The 15,158-nt window shown below is 44.7% G+C and overlaps 1 protein-coding gene across 13 annotated transcripts in view; it reads right to left on the bottom strand.

Annotated features, from left to right (window-relative positions):
* Positions 1–15,158, bottom strand: part of LOC119961066 (microtubule-associated protein 2-like) — a 418,551-nt gene that overhangs the window by 11,051 nt on the left and 392,342 nt on the right. For all 13 annotated transcript variants that reach the window (XM_038788572.1, XM_038788632.1, XM_038788629.1 and 10 more), the window contains one exon: positions 7,702–7,794. In XM_038788572.1, coding sequence (XP_038644500.1) covers positions 7,702–7,794 — 93 coding nt within the window. The remainder of the gene's footprint in view (positions 1–7,701; positions 7,795–15,158) is intronic.

Consider the following 15,158-nt stretch of genomic DNA (forward strand, 5'->3'; position numbering starts at 1 on the left):
AAATGTAGCCATGATTAGGAAGTGGGTGGTGGTGGGGGGTGTCGGTGTGGGAGCGAGTAATGGCGGCATCATGTAAGGGCACGAGTTTGGGGGCATTGGTAACGGTGCCTCTGCCATTCCCTCCGGCACGGTACTCCACCAGCCCCATGGTGGTGGCAGCCCTGAGAATCTGGGGGCAATGGAGGAGACATGTGGGAGCAGAGGGAGCATCGGTCTGGTCTCCAATCTGCAATAATCATCGGTTTGCCTCGAGGAGGCTGAATGGAGGGTTTTGGATATGGCAAAGAGCAGGGATCGAGCAGATGGGAGATCTGTTCATAGAGGGGAGCTTTCCCAGACTGAGGGAGTTGGAGGAGAAGTTTGAATTGATGGGAGGGAATGAGTTCAGGTACCTTCAGGCGCGTGACTTCCTATGCAGGCAGGTCTCAAACTTTCCACTCCTACCACCAAGTGGGATATAGGCCAGGGTAGTTTCCAGAGTATGGGTGGGAGAGGGGAGGGGTGCGGACATCTATAAAGAACTCATGGGGTCAGAGGAAACACAGACCGAGGAGCTGAAACACAAATGGGAAGAGGAGTTGGGAGGAGAGATACAGGATGGTCTCTGGGCGGATGCGTTGAGTAGAATCAATGCGTCCACATCATGCGCCAGGCTCAGCCTGATACAATACAAGGTCGTTCACCGGGCTCACATGACAGTGGCCCGGATGAGCAGGTTCTTTAGGATAGAAGACAGGTGTGCAAGGTGTGCGGGAGGGCCAGCGAACCATGTCCATATGTTCTGGGCATGCTCGAAGCTTAGAGGATTCTGGCAGGGGTTTATGGATGTCATGTCCAAGGTGTTATAAACAAGGGTGGCACCCCGTCCAGAGATGGCGATTTTCAGAGTGTTGGAAGATCCGGGAATCCAGGAGGAGAAAGAGGCAGACGGTCTGGCCTTTGCCTCCCTGGTAGTCCGGAGACGGATACTATTAGCTTGGAGGGACTCAAAGCCCCTGAAGTCAGAGACCTGGCTCACTGACATGGCTAGCTTTCTCTGTCTGGAGAAAATCAAGTTCGCACTGAGGGGGTCAATGTCAGGGTTCGTCCAGAGGTGGCAGCCGTTCGTTGACTTCTTTGGGGAAAATTAACAGTCAGCAGGCGCGGGGGGTGGGTTTAGTTTAGTTTATATTAGTGTGTAAGAAAGATGGGACCTGTGAGGGAGGAAGACGGCTTTTGCACTATGTTTATATTTGTATGTACATTGTTTCTTCTGCTTTTGTTACAAAATCACAAATACCTTAATGAAATTCTTTATAAAAAAAATGTTTATTAGTCCGTTCAAATATTGTCAGTAAATTTGAAAAACAAAGTCATCATTTTTGGTTCACGACATGTAGTTGATATTTTGTTGAGTGATGCCAATATTTGAGAATGTGGCATGTAATGTAAACAGAAAAACTGTCACCTCTCTGTTAAAACAAAATTGAACTATTCAAAAGTTTAGCTTTTTGTAGGGCAGCCCGTGGTTAGCACAGCTGCCTTATGGCGCCGAGGTCCCAGGTTCGATCCCGGCTCTGGGTCACTGTCCGTGTGGAGTTTGCACATTCCCCCTGTGTCTGCGTGGATTTAGTCCCAAAGATGTGCAGGTTAGATGGATTGGCTATGCTAAATTGCTCCTTAATTGGAAAAAATGAATTGGGTACGCTAAATTTTTTTTAAAAAGGTTCAGCTTGTTGATACTGCAACCAGCCTTTTGTTTTGTGCTGACAAGATTCAACATTCAGCATATGCAGTCTAAAGATGCGCAGGTTAGGTGGATGAGCCATGCTAAATTGCCCCTAGGTGAGGTTATGGGGTTGAGGGATTGGCCCTAGGTAAGGTGGTCTTTTAGTCAGTCGGTGCAGATTCAATTGGCCAAATGACCTCCTTCTGCACTGTAGGGATTCTATGATATGGCTTTTATGGTATTCAACAAACTCCTGAACTCAACAAAACTCATTAAACAACCACATAATGTTGCAATGACCAATACAGGTTAGCTCCTGAGCTTTTCCACAGCGAATGTGGCGCTACATAATAATTTCAACAGGATGGAGACCAGTGGCGGGGCTAATACTGACTGTAAGAATACTTGTTGACATGATTAGCATCTTCATTAAAGAGGTTTGCTACTTCTGGTAAGCATGTTTTCATTTGTCACGATGCTAAATGCAGTTAAATGTTCGAACCTAGTTAAAGGTGAAATGGTTGAAAGAAAAACACAACAGTAATAATGTAATTTAGCTATTTAACCTTTGCATATGCAATCAGCCAAAGTAGTGAAAATTAGAGACAACACTCATGTTTAAGTGGCGATTATTTTAATATTACAATTCCTATGATTTATATTCAACCATTTATTTTAAAAGAGTAATAAATTGGTTTTTGCAACATCTTCGATATTACTTATCAAGAAGGACAGGTTCTCAACATAACTTGAAACTGCACCGCCTCTTTCACCTTGGGGGTGGATATGTCTGTGACTAGGAATGAAACGTGTAGAAAATTGAGACCATGAACCCTTGTCCTACCATGAGATGTTATTGGAGATATCAACAGGACCCAAATTCAAAATCTACACCTGGAACTGTGCCTAGGAGAAACTGTCAAATAAATGGATTGATAAATTCACTACCAGTCAATTGAACACAGTGCAGAGGGTCTGGAATCCTTTTCTTTCCCTGTCCTCTGTAATAATACCAATAATTATAAAATCATAGAACACTACAACACAGGTGGCCATTTGGCCCACCCATTCTGTACTGGCAATTTTGAAGGTTAGTTCGGATTGCCAGCTCATTCTCCATACGCTATGTCTTTTCTCCTTCAGGCGTTTATCTGGTTCCCTATTAAATCCGCATCCATCACCCTACCAGGCAATGCATTTCAAATCCTCAGCAAGGCACTGACCAAGTGCCACAACTAATTGAATAATAAGGTATTTCCTCATGTCAACTTCCCTTCTTTTGCCATAACCTTAAATCTGAGCCATCTCGTCATCAACCCTTTAGGCATTGGAAACATATTCTCTTTATTTTCTATATTAAACCCTTCAAGCTTTTAAACATGATGCATCATTATTCAGCTTATGGAAAGGATGATGAGTTCTCCAAAGCAAATATTAAAACACTTTATTACAGGTCACTGGAAGATATTATCAAAGTACAGTGGATTTGTTAGCTATTCATGGACTGCCTAGGTAATTCACTTGACCTGAGAATAATATGCAGAAATGGAGCCTTAAAAATCTGATCAAAGGTCACAGACCCGAAATGTTAATTCTATTTTTCTCTCCACAGATGCTGCAGTATTTTCAATATTTTCTATCTTACTCCTCATCTCCCTCTTGCATTAGTCAAAAGGGGTGACTTCCCTCTGCCTCAACAGAATCTTCTGTTCCCCTTTTTACCAATGGTTGTTGGTTTAGCTGGGTTTGGTCCTTCCACCTACCTCGGTAGGTTTTATTCTGTTTGTTAAGCATCTCCGTTCTTCCCTTCAATTGGATCATCGTAAGAACCTCACTCCCACCTCCACAAGTGGTCTAGATCTTCCAGTCAGCGGCAATTCTGGGCACATTACCACTGTCCATATCTCAAGTCTTTGAGTGGGTGAGTGAGTGGATCATCAGTTTGGGGGTGGTGCGGTCAGGTTGGGGAAGGGCAGCCAGGAGTCAGGTTAGGTCAGAAGCATAGTTGGGTCAGCTGGGTTGATAAGAGTGGCCAAGTGGTTTGGGGGGGGGGGGGGGGGGGGGGAGTTGTTGGGTTGGGTCGGGTCAGGGAAAATTAGGAAGTTGGGTTACAGGGGGGCGTGTAGGGTCAGATTGTGGGGTTAGTTAGGTGGGGGAGTGGAGTTCTTGGTCAGATTGGGGAGGTAATGGGGTGGGGGTGAAGGCAGGTGTGAGTTGTGGTGCTCAGCTCAGTTAGGTTGGCTAATCTTGGAGCTGCACCTCAAATTAAACCGTGCCACATTTCCAGGATAAGTATCCAAATTAGTCCTGTTGTCATGTGAGAGTACCTTTAAGAAATGGATGTTTATCAAATAGCTGTAGTGGATGTACCATTAAACAATGGATGTTTATCAAAAAGCTGCAGTGATGTCAGTGTGTGGGTGAAGCCGAGTTGTGACTCTGCTTTTACTTTTGCTTTGAGCAAAATAAAAGCTGGTGTGTGTCTGTGTTTTAGTTTTGTTTTGAGAGCTGAAGAAGCTACAGTCACAGCAAGAAGGTGCATTGATTTCCCTCTGCAATCTAAAGACTGTCTCCAGATCATTTGAGGATTTCAAAGTAATATCTGTTTCTGTAGAGAATTTAAACCTGCTGTCTTTCTGTAAAAAGGGTCTTTTGGCTGTTGTTAGGAAAGTTATGAAGGGTTACTTATAGGATATTGTATCTGTGGGGATTATTGGTGTTGATAGTTGTTAAGATGTTTACTGCGGGTTTATAAAGTGTTAACTGGATTCATAAATAAACATGGTTTTGTTTTAAAAGTACTTCAGATCTCTCAGTTGCATCACACCTGTAAGGTGGGCCCTTGTGCTCCCTATAACCACAATCTATTAAAGGTTGTGGGTCAGGTGAACTCCATGATACACTTTGGTGTTCTCTAAATCCTGGCCCATAACACTGTGTATCTGTTCCAAATCTCCGACTCAGTGCAGTGTCATGCATCTGTGTGCACCACGATCTCCGCAGGGTCCTGACATAGAGCTCAGGCTGAAGTGAAGATTTCACCTCTCTTGACGTTGGAATGTTCAAGTCATAGTGTCTCTCTCTCTCTCATGCCCCACATTTTCCGACATCGTTAAAGAGTGCTACCTGATTTTCAGGATGTTCTCAGTTATGTATTTAAAGTAGAGGTACGAGCCTGGGTGCCATGGTAACGGCGCCGTTGCCGCTCTCCCCTAAGAGGTTTACCACAAGCCCGGTGGTGGTGGCGACCTTAAGAATCTGGGGACAGTGGAGGCGGCATAGGGGGCTCGATGGAGGCTCCACTGGGTGGCAGCCATCGGTTCATCCTGGGGAACAAGGATGGGGGATTTAGGGGGTGGCAAAGGGCGGGCATCAGCAAATTGAGGGACCTGTTTATTGGCGGGAGGTTTGCGGGCCTGGGGGAACTGGAAGATAAATTTGGCCTTCCCCAAGGGAACATGTTCAGATACTTGCAGGTAAAGGCGTTTGCTAGGCGACAGGTAGAGGGATTCCCTTTGCTGCCCTCGCAGGGGACAATGGACAGAGTGCTTTCGGGGGTGTGGGTCGGAGAGGGGAAGGTGTCTGACATCTATAAGGTAATGCAGGAGGTGGAGGAGTCGTCAGTGGAGGAGCTGAAGGCTAAATGGGAGGAGGAACTCGGGGAGCAGATAGAGGACGGGACTTGGGCGGATGTCTTGGAGAGAGTCAACTCTTCCTCCTCATTTGCGAGGCTTAGTCTCATCCAATTTAAGGTGCTGCACCGGGCCCACATGTCCGGGACTAGGGTGAGTAGGTTCTTTAGGTGTGAGGATAGGTGCACCAGATGTTCGGGGAGTCCAGCGAACCACGCCCATATGTTCTGGGCATGCCCAGCACTGGAAGAATTCTGGAAGGGGGTGGCGGGGACGGTGTCGAGGGTGGTTGGATCCAGGGTCAAACCAGGGTGGGGACTCGCGATTTTTGGAGTTGCGGTAGAGCCGGGAGTGCAGGAGGCAAAAGAGGCCGGTGTCCTGGCCTTTGCGTCCCTAGTAGCCCGACGAAGAATTCTGCTACAGTGGAAGGATGCAAGGCCCCCAAGTGTGGAGACCTGGATCAGTGACATGGCGGGATTTATAAAACTGGAAAGGGTCAAATTTGCCCTGAGAGGATCAATACAAGGGTTCTATAAACGATGGCAGCCTTTTCTGGACTTCCTGGCGCAAAGATAGGTAACTTGGTCAATAGAAGCAGCAACCCCGGGGGGGGGTGTTCCTTATTGTAGTTTCTATTCTGTAACTTTATATTGTGTTAATTTGCGTTGTTGTTAAAATGCTGTTTTGTTCATGGGGGTGGGGCGAATGTTTATGATTGTTAATATTATTGTTATTTTACTATGGTGCGTTATTGTTGTATAAATTCAAAATTTTTCAATAAAAATTATTTTAAAAAAAAGTTATGTATTTAAAGTAATTTATTAAAAAGTAGCCAAAGGTAATTCAGGCATTCATTTTATTATTCAATATCAGATACTATATTATGTGTTACTTAGGGAAAGAAACGTAATTTAGCAATGGCCTTGTAATAATAATCTTTATTATTGTCACAAGTAGTCTTACATTAGCACCGCAGTGAAGTTACTGTGAAAATTCCCTTGACGCCACACTCCAGCGCCTGTTCAGGTACACTGAGAGATCTATTCTCTAATTTTTTGCAATAATTTCTCTCGGATTCCTATGTCCTGTGAGTTTTATATTTTCTTTCCTTCCTCTTTCTCCATTTCGACTATTATATAATACTTATCCTGTTTTCCCTCAATGCAGCAGAGATTTATTTTATGTTTTATTTCTATCCTCTCTGCACTTTCTGAAAATATTTTTCCTCAGTGTCTCTTTCTCTGGATCTCCATTTCCCTCCCTGCAGTTCGTCATAATTCCTGTCTCCCAACTCTCGGCTTTTGTTATTCTTCAAAACTAAGAATTGAGATTATTTATCTCTGTTGCCATTTCTCCTCTATTTATCCTATGTTCTGCCATTGACTCCAATACTCAAACAGGAAATTCTCATGATGCCAACTATGTGCCCAACTGATACGGTTTCAGGTGAATGGTTACATTTTCACTCAACCACCCAAGGCTCTCTCCATCATGCACCTGAAATAAAACAGGCAGGGTTTCATTGAAGATGATGGTGGTTAAAAATAAGTAATGTTCAGGGAAAATTCTCATTCAGCAGCTTTTATGGAAAACATTAAAAGGAAAAAAAAAAATCAAACTTTTTAAATGGGTTCAAGTGAAATGCGTGGATTCGAGAGAGAAAAGGGAACTGAGTGATTCGATGCACAAATCTGTAAGAAACCTTTCTTAAAATTCTAATGCACTGAACATTTATATTTCATTTCTGAAGGATTAATAAAGAAATTGGGAATAAGAAAATGGGTGACTAAAGTACAGATTCCTGAAGTGTGCAAAACATCTTTAACCCATTATGTGTAATTTCCCCTAATCAATCTTTTTGTTGGAGATAACTGTCTCATAAATATAGTTTAATGCAATCGTTTTGAAAATTATAAGCATTTACACCATATGATCTGCTAACAGTGAATTGATTGAGAATTATTCAGCCGATCATGGGTATGGACAGAGAGGATAATGCAAAAGCAGGTTGGAGTTGTTATTGCTGCGTAAAACAAATATCCCTTTGCGAATTGCTTCCACAAATGTTGATCTCTTTGTTGCTGTTTCTTAAAATAAAACAGAGGGTGATAAATTGCAGCTACATTCAATGTGGACAACATAAAATACATGGGCACCTATTGACTGTTTTTAAAAGTCAAATAATAGCACACAGTAAAATCTCCAAGTATGAAATGATGCAAAGAAAAAAAGGCATTTTTTTTGATCAAAGAGGCAAGCAGGCAATATCATATATGTTGTCTTGTTAAGCATTGTATACAGTAATTACAGAATGTGTTTGTCAAATAAACTGTCAGCTTTAAAAGTAAGGAAGTGACTCACGTTTCCAACCAGGGGCGAATAACGTACGTTGTCCATCGAGCCACATTTTGGCTGAATATGGCTAAAATCAGGTTTTACATTTGCTATATGTACCTGGAAATGATAGGCACTTTACTAATCAATATCTACACACTGGTCATTCAGTGAGAAGATGCCCACTGTATATCATATTAGAAACATACTGTTAAACATTGTTTGCTTATAAAAAATAATTTTATTTCCAATTTTCTATTAATTGCATTAATCTGAATTGGGCTGAGAAAATGAGAAGCCATCAATACTTGGCAAGTGGCTTTGACTGATGGCTTCTGAGTTCAAACTCATCTTTTATTGGATAAAATTATTTCAAGGTAAAGTTACGATCCCTGAAATATGGTTTGGGTTAAAATTCCTGTTTAACAATTGCTATGTATACAATTAATTTGTTATACTGCAACAAATTGTCTGATTAATGACAGACTAAATTAGCAGTACAGATTTTTAAAAATATCACCTTGATTTTAAGCATACATTTCTGCAAGTAATTTGGTTTAGCCATGAAACCTGCATAAACAGATTGCTCAAAGGTGTTGTAAAAGTCAAAATAAATATAAAATTAAAAATGCAGGAAAAAAGCTTCATGTGCAAATATAACACAGCAATTAAGCCATTAAATAGATATACATAAACATACATACACATACATAGATACATACTTATACGCATGTCAAACTGTGATCCTTCGTCAATTATCACTTAATAGATATCAGTCATGATTGAGTTTTACCTTGATTGACAAATTAGAATCTAAAAGATGACAGAGCTACAAATAATTACTTCTTGTTACAGAAATGGCCAATGCTGCTTTGTATTAGTGCAGCTCATTATACAGGGACCCAGTACAGCTGATTTTAAACTGCAATGTAACTGTCCATTTTAGAGAATGTCGATTTTGCCCAGCAATTGATCAAACGGAAAAGTTTAGGTAAGAACTCATTGCCTGGATATTCCTTCTTTTCACCCTGCATTCTCATAGCAACCTAAAAACATGACAGATGCACTTTTCAAGTGTAACTGATGGTACGTATTAATAAAAAAGACATTGAATTTTTCGGATGCCATCCGGAGAGTAAACTGGGCACACGTTCCGGCTGATTCTGACAGGTTTGCTGCCATTTCATGCTTTGACGAACATTGATTGGAAGCCGGCGGGATTTCCATCCGCACTTGGAAGGAAGTCCCACCTTGGAGAGCTGTCAACAAATCTGCTTGGCCGACAGCTCTCCAGCCCATCTAGGCACAGCGTGGCACTGGCCGTAAGGAGAGTTGCAGTTGCAAAGGGGACAGATTGGGTTACGGAGGTTAGGCTGGGAGTTGGAGAGTGATCCAGAGATGCCTGAACCTTGAGGGGAAGGACCCTCAGTTACATGAGGGCTTCTGATGGAGGTGCCACCCCCTCAATCATTCCCGCCCAAGATTGAGAATCTTTAATTTTCCTCACCCTGAGTTATCTGGCCAAAAATTAGGCTGGGTGGGGAAAATTAATTGGGGCAAGAGCAGGCTTTCTGTCTGCTTCACTGCTCACCCCACTGTAAAATCACAGCTGTGTAGGGGTTGGCGGGATTCTGGAGGGACTACTGTCCATACAATTCAGCGTAAAACTCAAACCATTGATTTGATTAGCTTGATTTTGTTTCTCCTTCTTTCCAAATTCATAAGCTTGCATAAACTAATGGAACTGTAATGCTGTTTCTCATAGCAAGAACAATCTAGTTAATCTACATACATTCACCACAATTGCGTAATAAAAGCCACATTCCATTATTATGGACATAGGAATAGAAATTAAGAGCCGGCCCCCTTGCTCGACTATGCAATAAGATCATGGTTGATCTGATTGTAATCTCAACTCCAGCTTCCTGCCTTTCCCCATAACCTTTCATCACCTTCTTAAGCAAGAATCTTCCTCTGCCTTAAAAATATTTAAAGACTCTACTTCCACTGCCTTTTGTGGAAGTTTTCCAAAGACTCAGAGAAAAAAATTCCCTCATCGGTCTTAAATGAGTGACCATTTATTTTTAAAGTGACCGCTAATTCTACATTCTCGTGCAAAAAGGAAACGCACATCCTTTCAAGGACCCTCAGAATTCAAAGTTTCAATCAAGTCACCACTTAGTCGTCTAAACTGCAGTGTGTACAACCTCAGCCTGTCCAACCTTTCCTCATGAGAAAACCCGCCCACTCCTGATATTAGTTTTGAGAAGCTCTTCTGACGCATTTCCATCCTTCCTTAAAGAAGGAGAACAATACTGTACACAATACTCCAGTATTCTTTGTTCATTATGACATATCTACAAGAATGTGAAAACAACAATTGCAAAACAAATCCTTGTATAGGGTATCCACTTTTCTAACAGACTAGTTACTGCAAAGATTATGGATTGTAATAAACTATTGGAGAAAATAATTTACAAACCCTGACACAAGTAATAAACTACGTGGGTTGGATTCCCCGAGATGCGCTGGAGAATCGGCTCCGACGCCGAAATTGGCTTTGATGACGGTTTTGCGCTGATTCCGAATACTCCCGACCTCCCAACTCGACGGAATCGCGCTGCCCTCCGCGCAGCCCGGAGAATCACCTCAAGTGCCCTGACGACCGATTCTCTGGAGTCTCAGCGATTCAGCAGCCCAATTGGGCTGAGTTCCCGACACCGTGGTTCTAACCATCTACACAAACATGTTGGCTGAGGCGGCTGTGGGAGGAGATAGGGTTGGTATGGGGGGAACTACGGGCTCCCGGAACGGACACCGGTCGTGATTTTTGGGGAGGGGTCCTGCCAGGGTCACGGGAGGGGAGGGGGGACAGGCTGAGCAGTCGGGGAGCCCCTGGCATGACAGGGTGTGCCCACGCACCCAGCCCCATTATGGTGACCATCTTGTTGGCCACCCACCCCGGGCGCTGGGTGAACGCAGGGTTAATGGCCATATGGGTGGGTGCCGCCCCTCTCCCCGGCCACCCCACTCACCCGGTGACACCCACCGAGGGGAACACCACACCGCGGACAGCCCCCAGTGAGGGCAGTGCCATAAATGGTGGCCCTGGCGGCAGTGACAGACGGCAGGAGTGGGGACACCGACAGGGCTGGGGTGGGGGGCATTGTTGCACGTTTTACTATGGGCGTAAAACGCGTTTATTGGAGTGTATTAACACGCCTCCGAGTTCGACGTGTGCTTAACACTACTAGGCTCTGTTCTATGTAATTATTTAGCTCTGGAGTCGCCAGTTGCCGTATAGGCAACGTCACAAGTATTCCAAGGTCAAGTTCAAAGTAATAAAGACGATACACCGATTAGTAAAGTTCAAACGATCAATATTTATTATACAGTTATAATAAATACTCATGCACACACTAAGAGACTAAGCTATAACTAAACTTAAGCAAACAGAATACTTATCTAACAGGAACAGGCAAGGTCAGAGAACGAGGCCTTCGTCCTGGTCTGACACTGCAGCCTTCAGCAAGCGTTCTGGTACTTGGGAGTCTAGTGGGCTTGGATCGCGTAGCGAGCGTTGAACTTACGGTTTCGGCGGCTGGTGCTCAACGGCTGGAGTCAGGATGCAAGATGTCAGTCAGAGCCGGAGCACGGGTTTAACAGACCGGGGCTCTGTGGGGGATTTGCTTTTATACCCCTCTCTAGTGTCCTTGCCCCCTTCTAGGCGGGCTCTACCTTTCGGTACCGATTGGAACGTTTCCAAACGGCTACCTTCGAAATCCTCCAATGCGGGGCTTTCCTCGATGTTGGGGGGTGGTTTCGATATTTGTTACTCTGGTGCCATCCTGTCTACTCCACCAATTAACTGCTACATTGAGATGGAAATGTTGCCATTGTGTGTGTCTGGATCTGGGCCGCCTCATTAGGATGTTAAGCGCTTTGCCATTAACACCTTTGGCCTGGAGATCTGCACCTGGCCAGAAAACTGGTTTGCTGCTTGCAAAATGCTAATTAGTTGAGAGCAGGCTGTCTGTTCTTACTAAACAGGCTTTCCCTGCTGCCTTCCATTTTAGTTTGGCTCAGTGTCCATTTTGCGTGGCCAGCATGGCTACATTCCCTCCTTGTGATCCTCACAATCATACTATTGTGAAGGATCACCTATGTACTTTGCCTTCCTTGTGTTCTGACCTCTTGCCAGTTCCTGTTCTACTCTGTTCCTAACTATGGGAAGAAGAAATTTTTTTTTAACTAACATCTCTACTTGGCCCTATGTCAAAGGGACATGCATTACTACAACTGGGAACCTCTACCTATCACTATTAACCTTAACCTTAACTTAAACATTTAATCACTCTAAAACCTTAACCATTCACACCACAACATCACACTTCCCAACTCGGCAGTCGAGTATGGAATATAATACATGGCTGAATTTTTATTTACAGAGTGTTGTAATCAGTGAGGGGTTGAGGGGTTTGGTGGAATCCGAAGATGGGGGATTGAACTCTATAGATGGGTGAGGTGCTGGAACGAGAGGCTCTCCTCTTCCATTTCCTCAACCTGAGGGTCTGCACTAGGATGACGAGGATCGCGATCACCAACAGTGATTCGATTATGTAGGACATGGAGTACCACGTCATGAATTTAGTACACCAGGTCTGAACCTCGCTGATCAGAGCTGAGCACTGGGGGTTTGCTGTAATTGAAACATTTACGGTGGGGGTTGTGGGGGAAACGTGTCTTGTTTCCACACATATACATATGACATTAAACAGTAATAAGTGGGCTTCCATCATTTTGCTGTTCTTCTTCTTTCTCTTCCTTCTTCCTCCGGTATTGACAATCCTGGCTTCGACCTCTGTCTCGTCCTTTGAAACCTTTGGGATCAAGCACAGTATCTGTCAATACACAGTTTAAGACCTTTACTTGTTAGTGCATCTGTCTTTCAAAACCCAATTGACCCTTTAAAATGACTGGCTAAGTCACACCCTGTGACTCCCCTCATTTTTTTTTCAAAAAGCGAATTTAAAGACCAGCATACACCTAACAATCCTTCCTTCTGCGAGCCGTCTCGCAGGCTTTGCTGATTTACCATCCGAATGTTCCCGGATGTAAATAGCATGTGGGATGGCGGCCGAAGGGCTACCTAACGTAAAATGAAAACAAACTTTGAAATAAACATCCGAATGAGTTGCGTATGGGCCGCGACGGGTATGAGTTGGATGGGATCCCCGGGTAGGGCGTGCTGTGCCATACCCGAGCTTGGCTGACCAAGGGTTGGTTCTCAGACAGGGCGGGTCCTCAGTGCCGTTTGTCCACTGCCTGAGTAACCTGGAAAGAAACGGGTACGAATGTGTTGACCATGACTTGCAGCCTCTATTTCGCCGAATAGAGGGGCACCTAAAAAACCAAGGGAGCCAAGATGCTCCAACTGAGGACATCACTGAAGTTCTCAGAGATATCTGCGGACAAGCTATTTGGCGTGTGGCCTTACAACTTTGGAAAGGATCTCCAATCAAACCGAAGTTCTCAAAAGTTTCGGCAGACAAACTAACGTGTATGTGAGGTGGTCACAATCTTTTCAGCTGAAAAGAAGGTGTCCATCCTCCAACTGAAACATTTACATTCCTGAGACAAACAAACATAAAACGAAGACAAACATACGTGCAGGTTCCATCAGAAAGGACATCGTTTCCCTCAAACGATTCCTATCTTACATCATCTGGACACCTCACTTTGATTCTGCCTCTGTGAACAGGGTCACAAAGGGGTTGCCGTGTCGGGAGTCAGACACCGTGTCGTCCTGCTCTCCCGGATCCCACACCCTTGTGTGGATCAGGCATGCTATTTTGGAATTGTGTGACCGGGGGTCACTCTCGTCATTGCGGACAAGTCTGTAGGAATTGTCCCTGTGCCATTGTGTAGTGTCGAGTGTGTTGTCGGGGTAGTCGGGGTCGGGTGGTGGTTCTGGATATTTGAGGTAGGTGACTTCCATGGGGTCACTGGAGTCGGGGTCGTAGCTGGTGCAGTGTGGGCTGTATGGCTGTGTGCTGTCGCTGTCTTCAGAGTCAGTGTCAGTCCTGCTGTCTCTGCTGTGGCAGCTTGTGGGCGTGTCGGGGCGTGGTCTGTTGTGGTCAGTGGGCGGAGTCGTGGGCGAGTCCGTTGATGAACTGGTCTGTGAGGGGGATGGTGGAAAAGTGTTTCTGGTGGGCGGGGTGAAGTGTTCTGCTGCGTCTAGCAGGACATGGTGGGCATGGTTGGCCTGTGTTCCATATGCCTTTAACTGGTTTATATGGAACCACGCGGTCTTCCCATTAGGATACTTTATCCTGTAAACGGAGGGGCTAATTTTGTCCGAAATTGAGTAGGGACCGGAATATTTTGGAGCCAAAAAACTGCTGGGGTTATAAACAGATAACATTACCTGTTGCCCAACCTGGAATTCTGTGGTGTGTACGGTCTTATTGAAACAGGCAGTACGTTGCTGTCGGCGTTTCCCTAGCTGGACTGCGGCTGCGAGCTGTGCAGACCTCACAGTCTCAACTAGATCTTTAACTGCCTTTTCATGTGTGAGGGCCGTCACTTCGGGGCTTGTCATGTCCAGTCCTAAAAGGAATTCTGTACCTTTCATAGGGCGTCCGGTCATGAGTGTATGTGGGGTGTATCCTGTAGATGTGGAGACAGTGTTCCTTATGAACATAAGTGCAAATGGGAGCACTGAATCCCATGTGGAATTATTCTCTTGAACCATTTTCCTAAGGGTCGTTTTTAGGGTCCGATTCATGCGCTCCACAATCCCGCTGGACTGTGGATGATACGCAATATGGAAGTTCTGTTTGATTCCGAATATTGTCAGGACGTTCCTCATGACCCGTCCTGTAAAGTGAGATCCCTGGTCCGAATCGATACTTCGGGGTAAACCCCATCTCGTGAAGATGTGGTGGGTCAGGATCTTTGCAGCTGTCTTAGCTGTGTTTGTTCGTGAGGGAAATGCCTCTACCCATTTGGTAAAGGTATCTATCACCACCAGAACGTATTTATAGCCATTCCTACAAGGGGGCAATGGACCTATAAAGTCGATCTGGAGGTTTGTCCAAGGGCCGTTAACTGGGCGAGTATGCCGAAGTTGTGCTTTCTTAGAATACCGCTCCGGGTTATTCTGAGCACAAATCAGGCAATTCTCAATGTAGTGCGTTACATCAGTCCTGAGATTAGGCCACCAACAGAGTTGCCTGAGGTGCCTCGTTGTTGCATCAATTCCCTGATGCCCGTGTCCGTCATGGAACAAGGCAATCATCTGATTCCTGTCCTGCTTCGGGACCACATAAAGTTGGTCCTTAATGATCACACCCTCATGTGTGGTCAGTGTGTGTTTAAAGTGCTCGTACGCAGGCACAAAGTTTCCCTTGAAAACCTCCCTGAGGTCTCCGTCCTGTTTCTGTGCTGCCACGAGATCTTTAATATCAGTCTGTGAGACTTGG

This window comes from Scyliorhinus canicula, chromosome 2 (genome assembly GCF_902713615.1).
Source record: "Scyliorhinus canicula chromosome 2, sScyCan1.1, whole genome shotgun sequence".
NCBI classification, from domain to species: domain Eukaryota; kingdom Metazoa; phylum Chordata; class Chondrichthyes; order Carcharhiniformes; family Scyliorhinidae; genus Scyliorhinus; species Scyliorhinus canicula.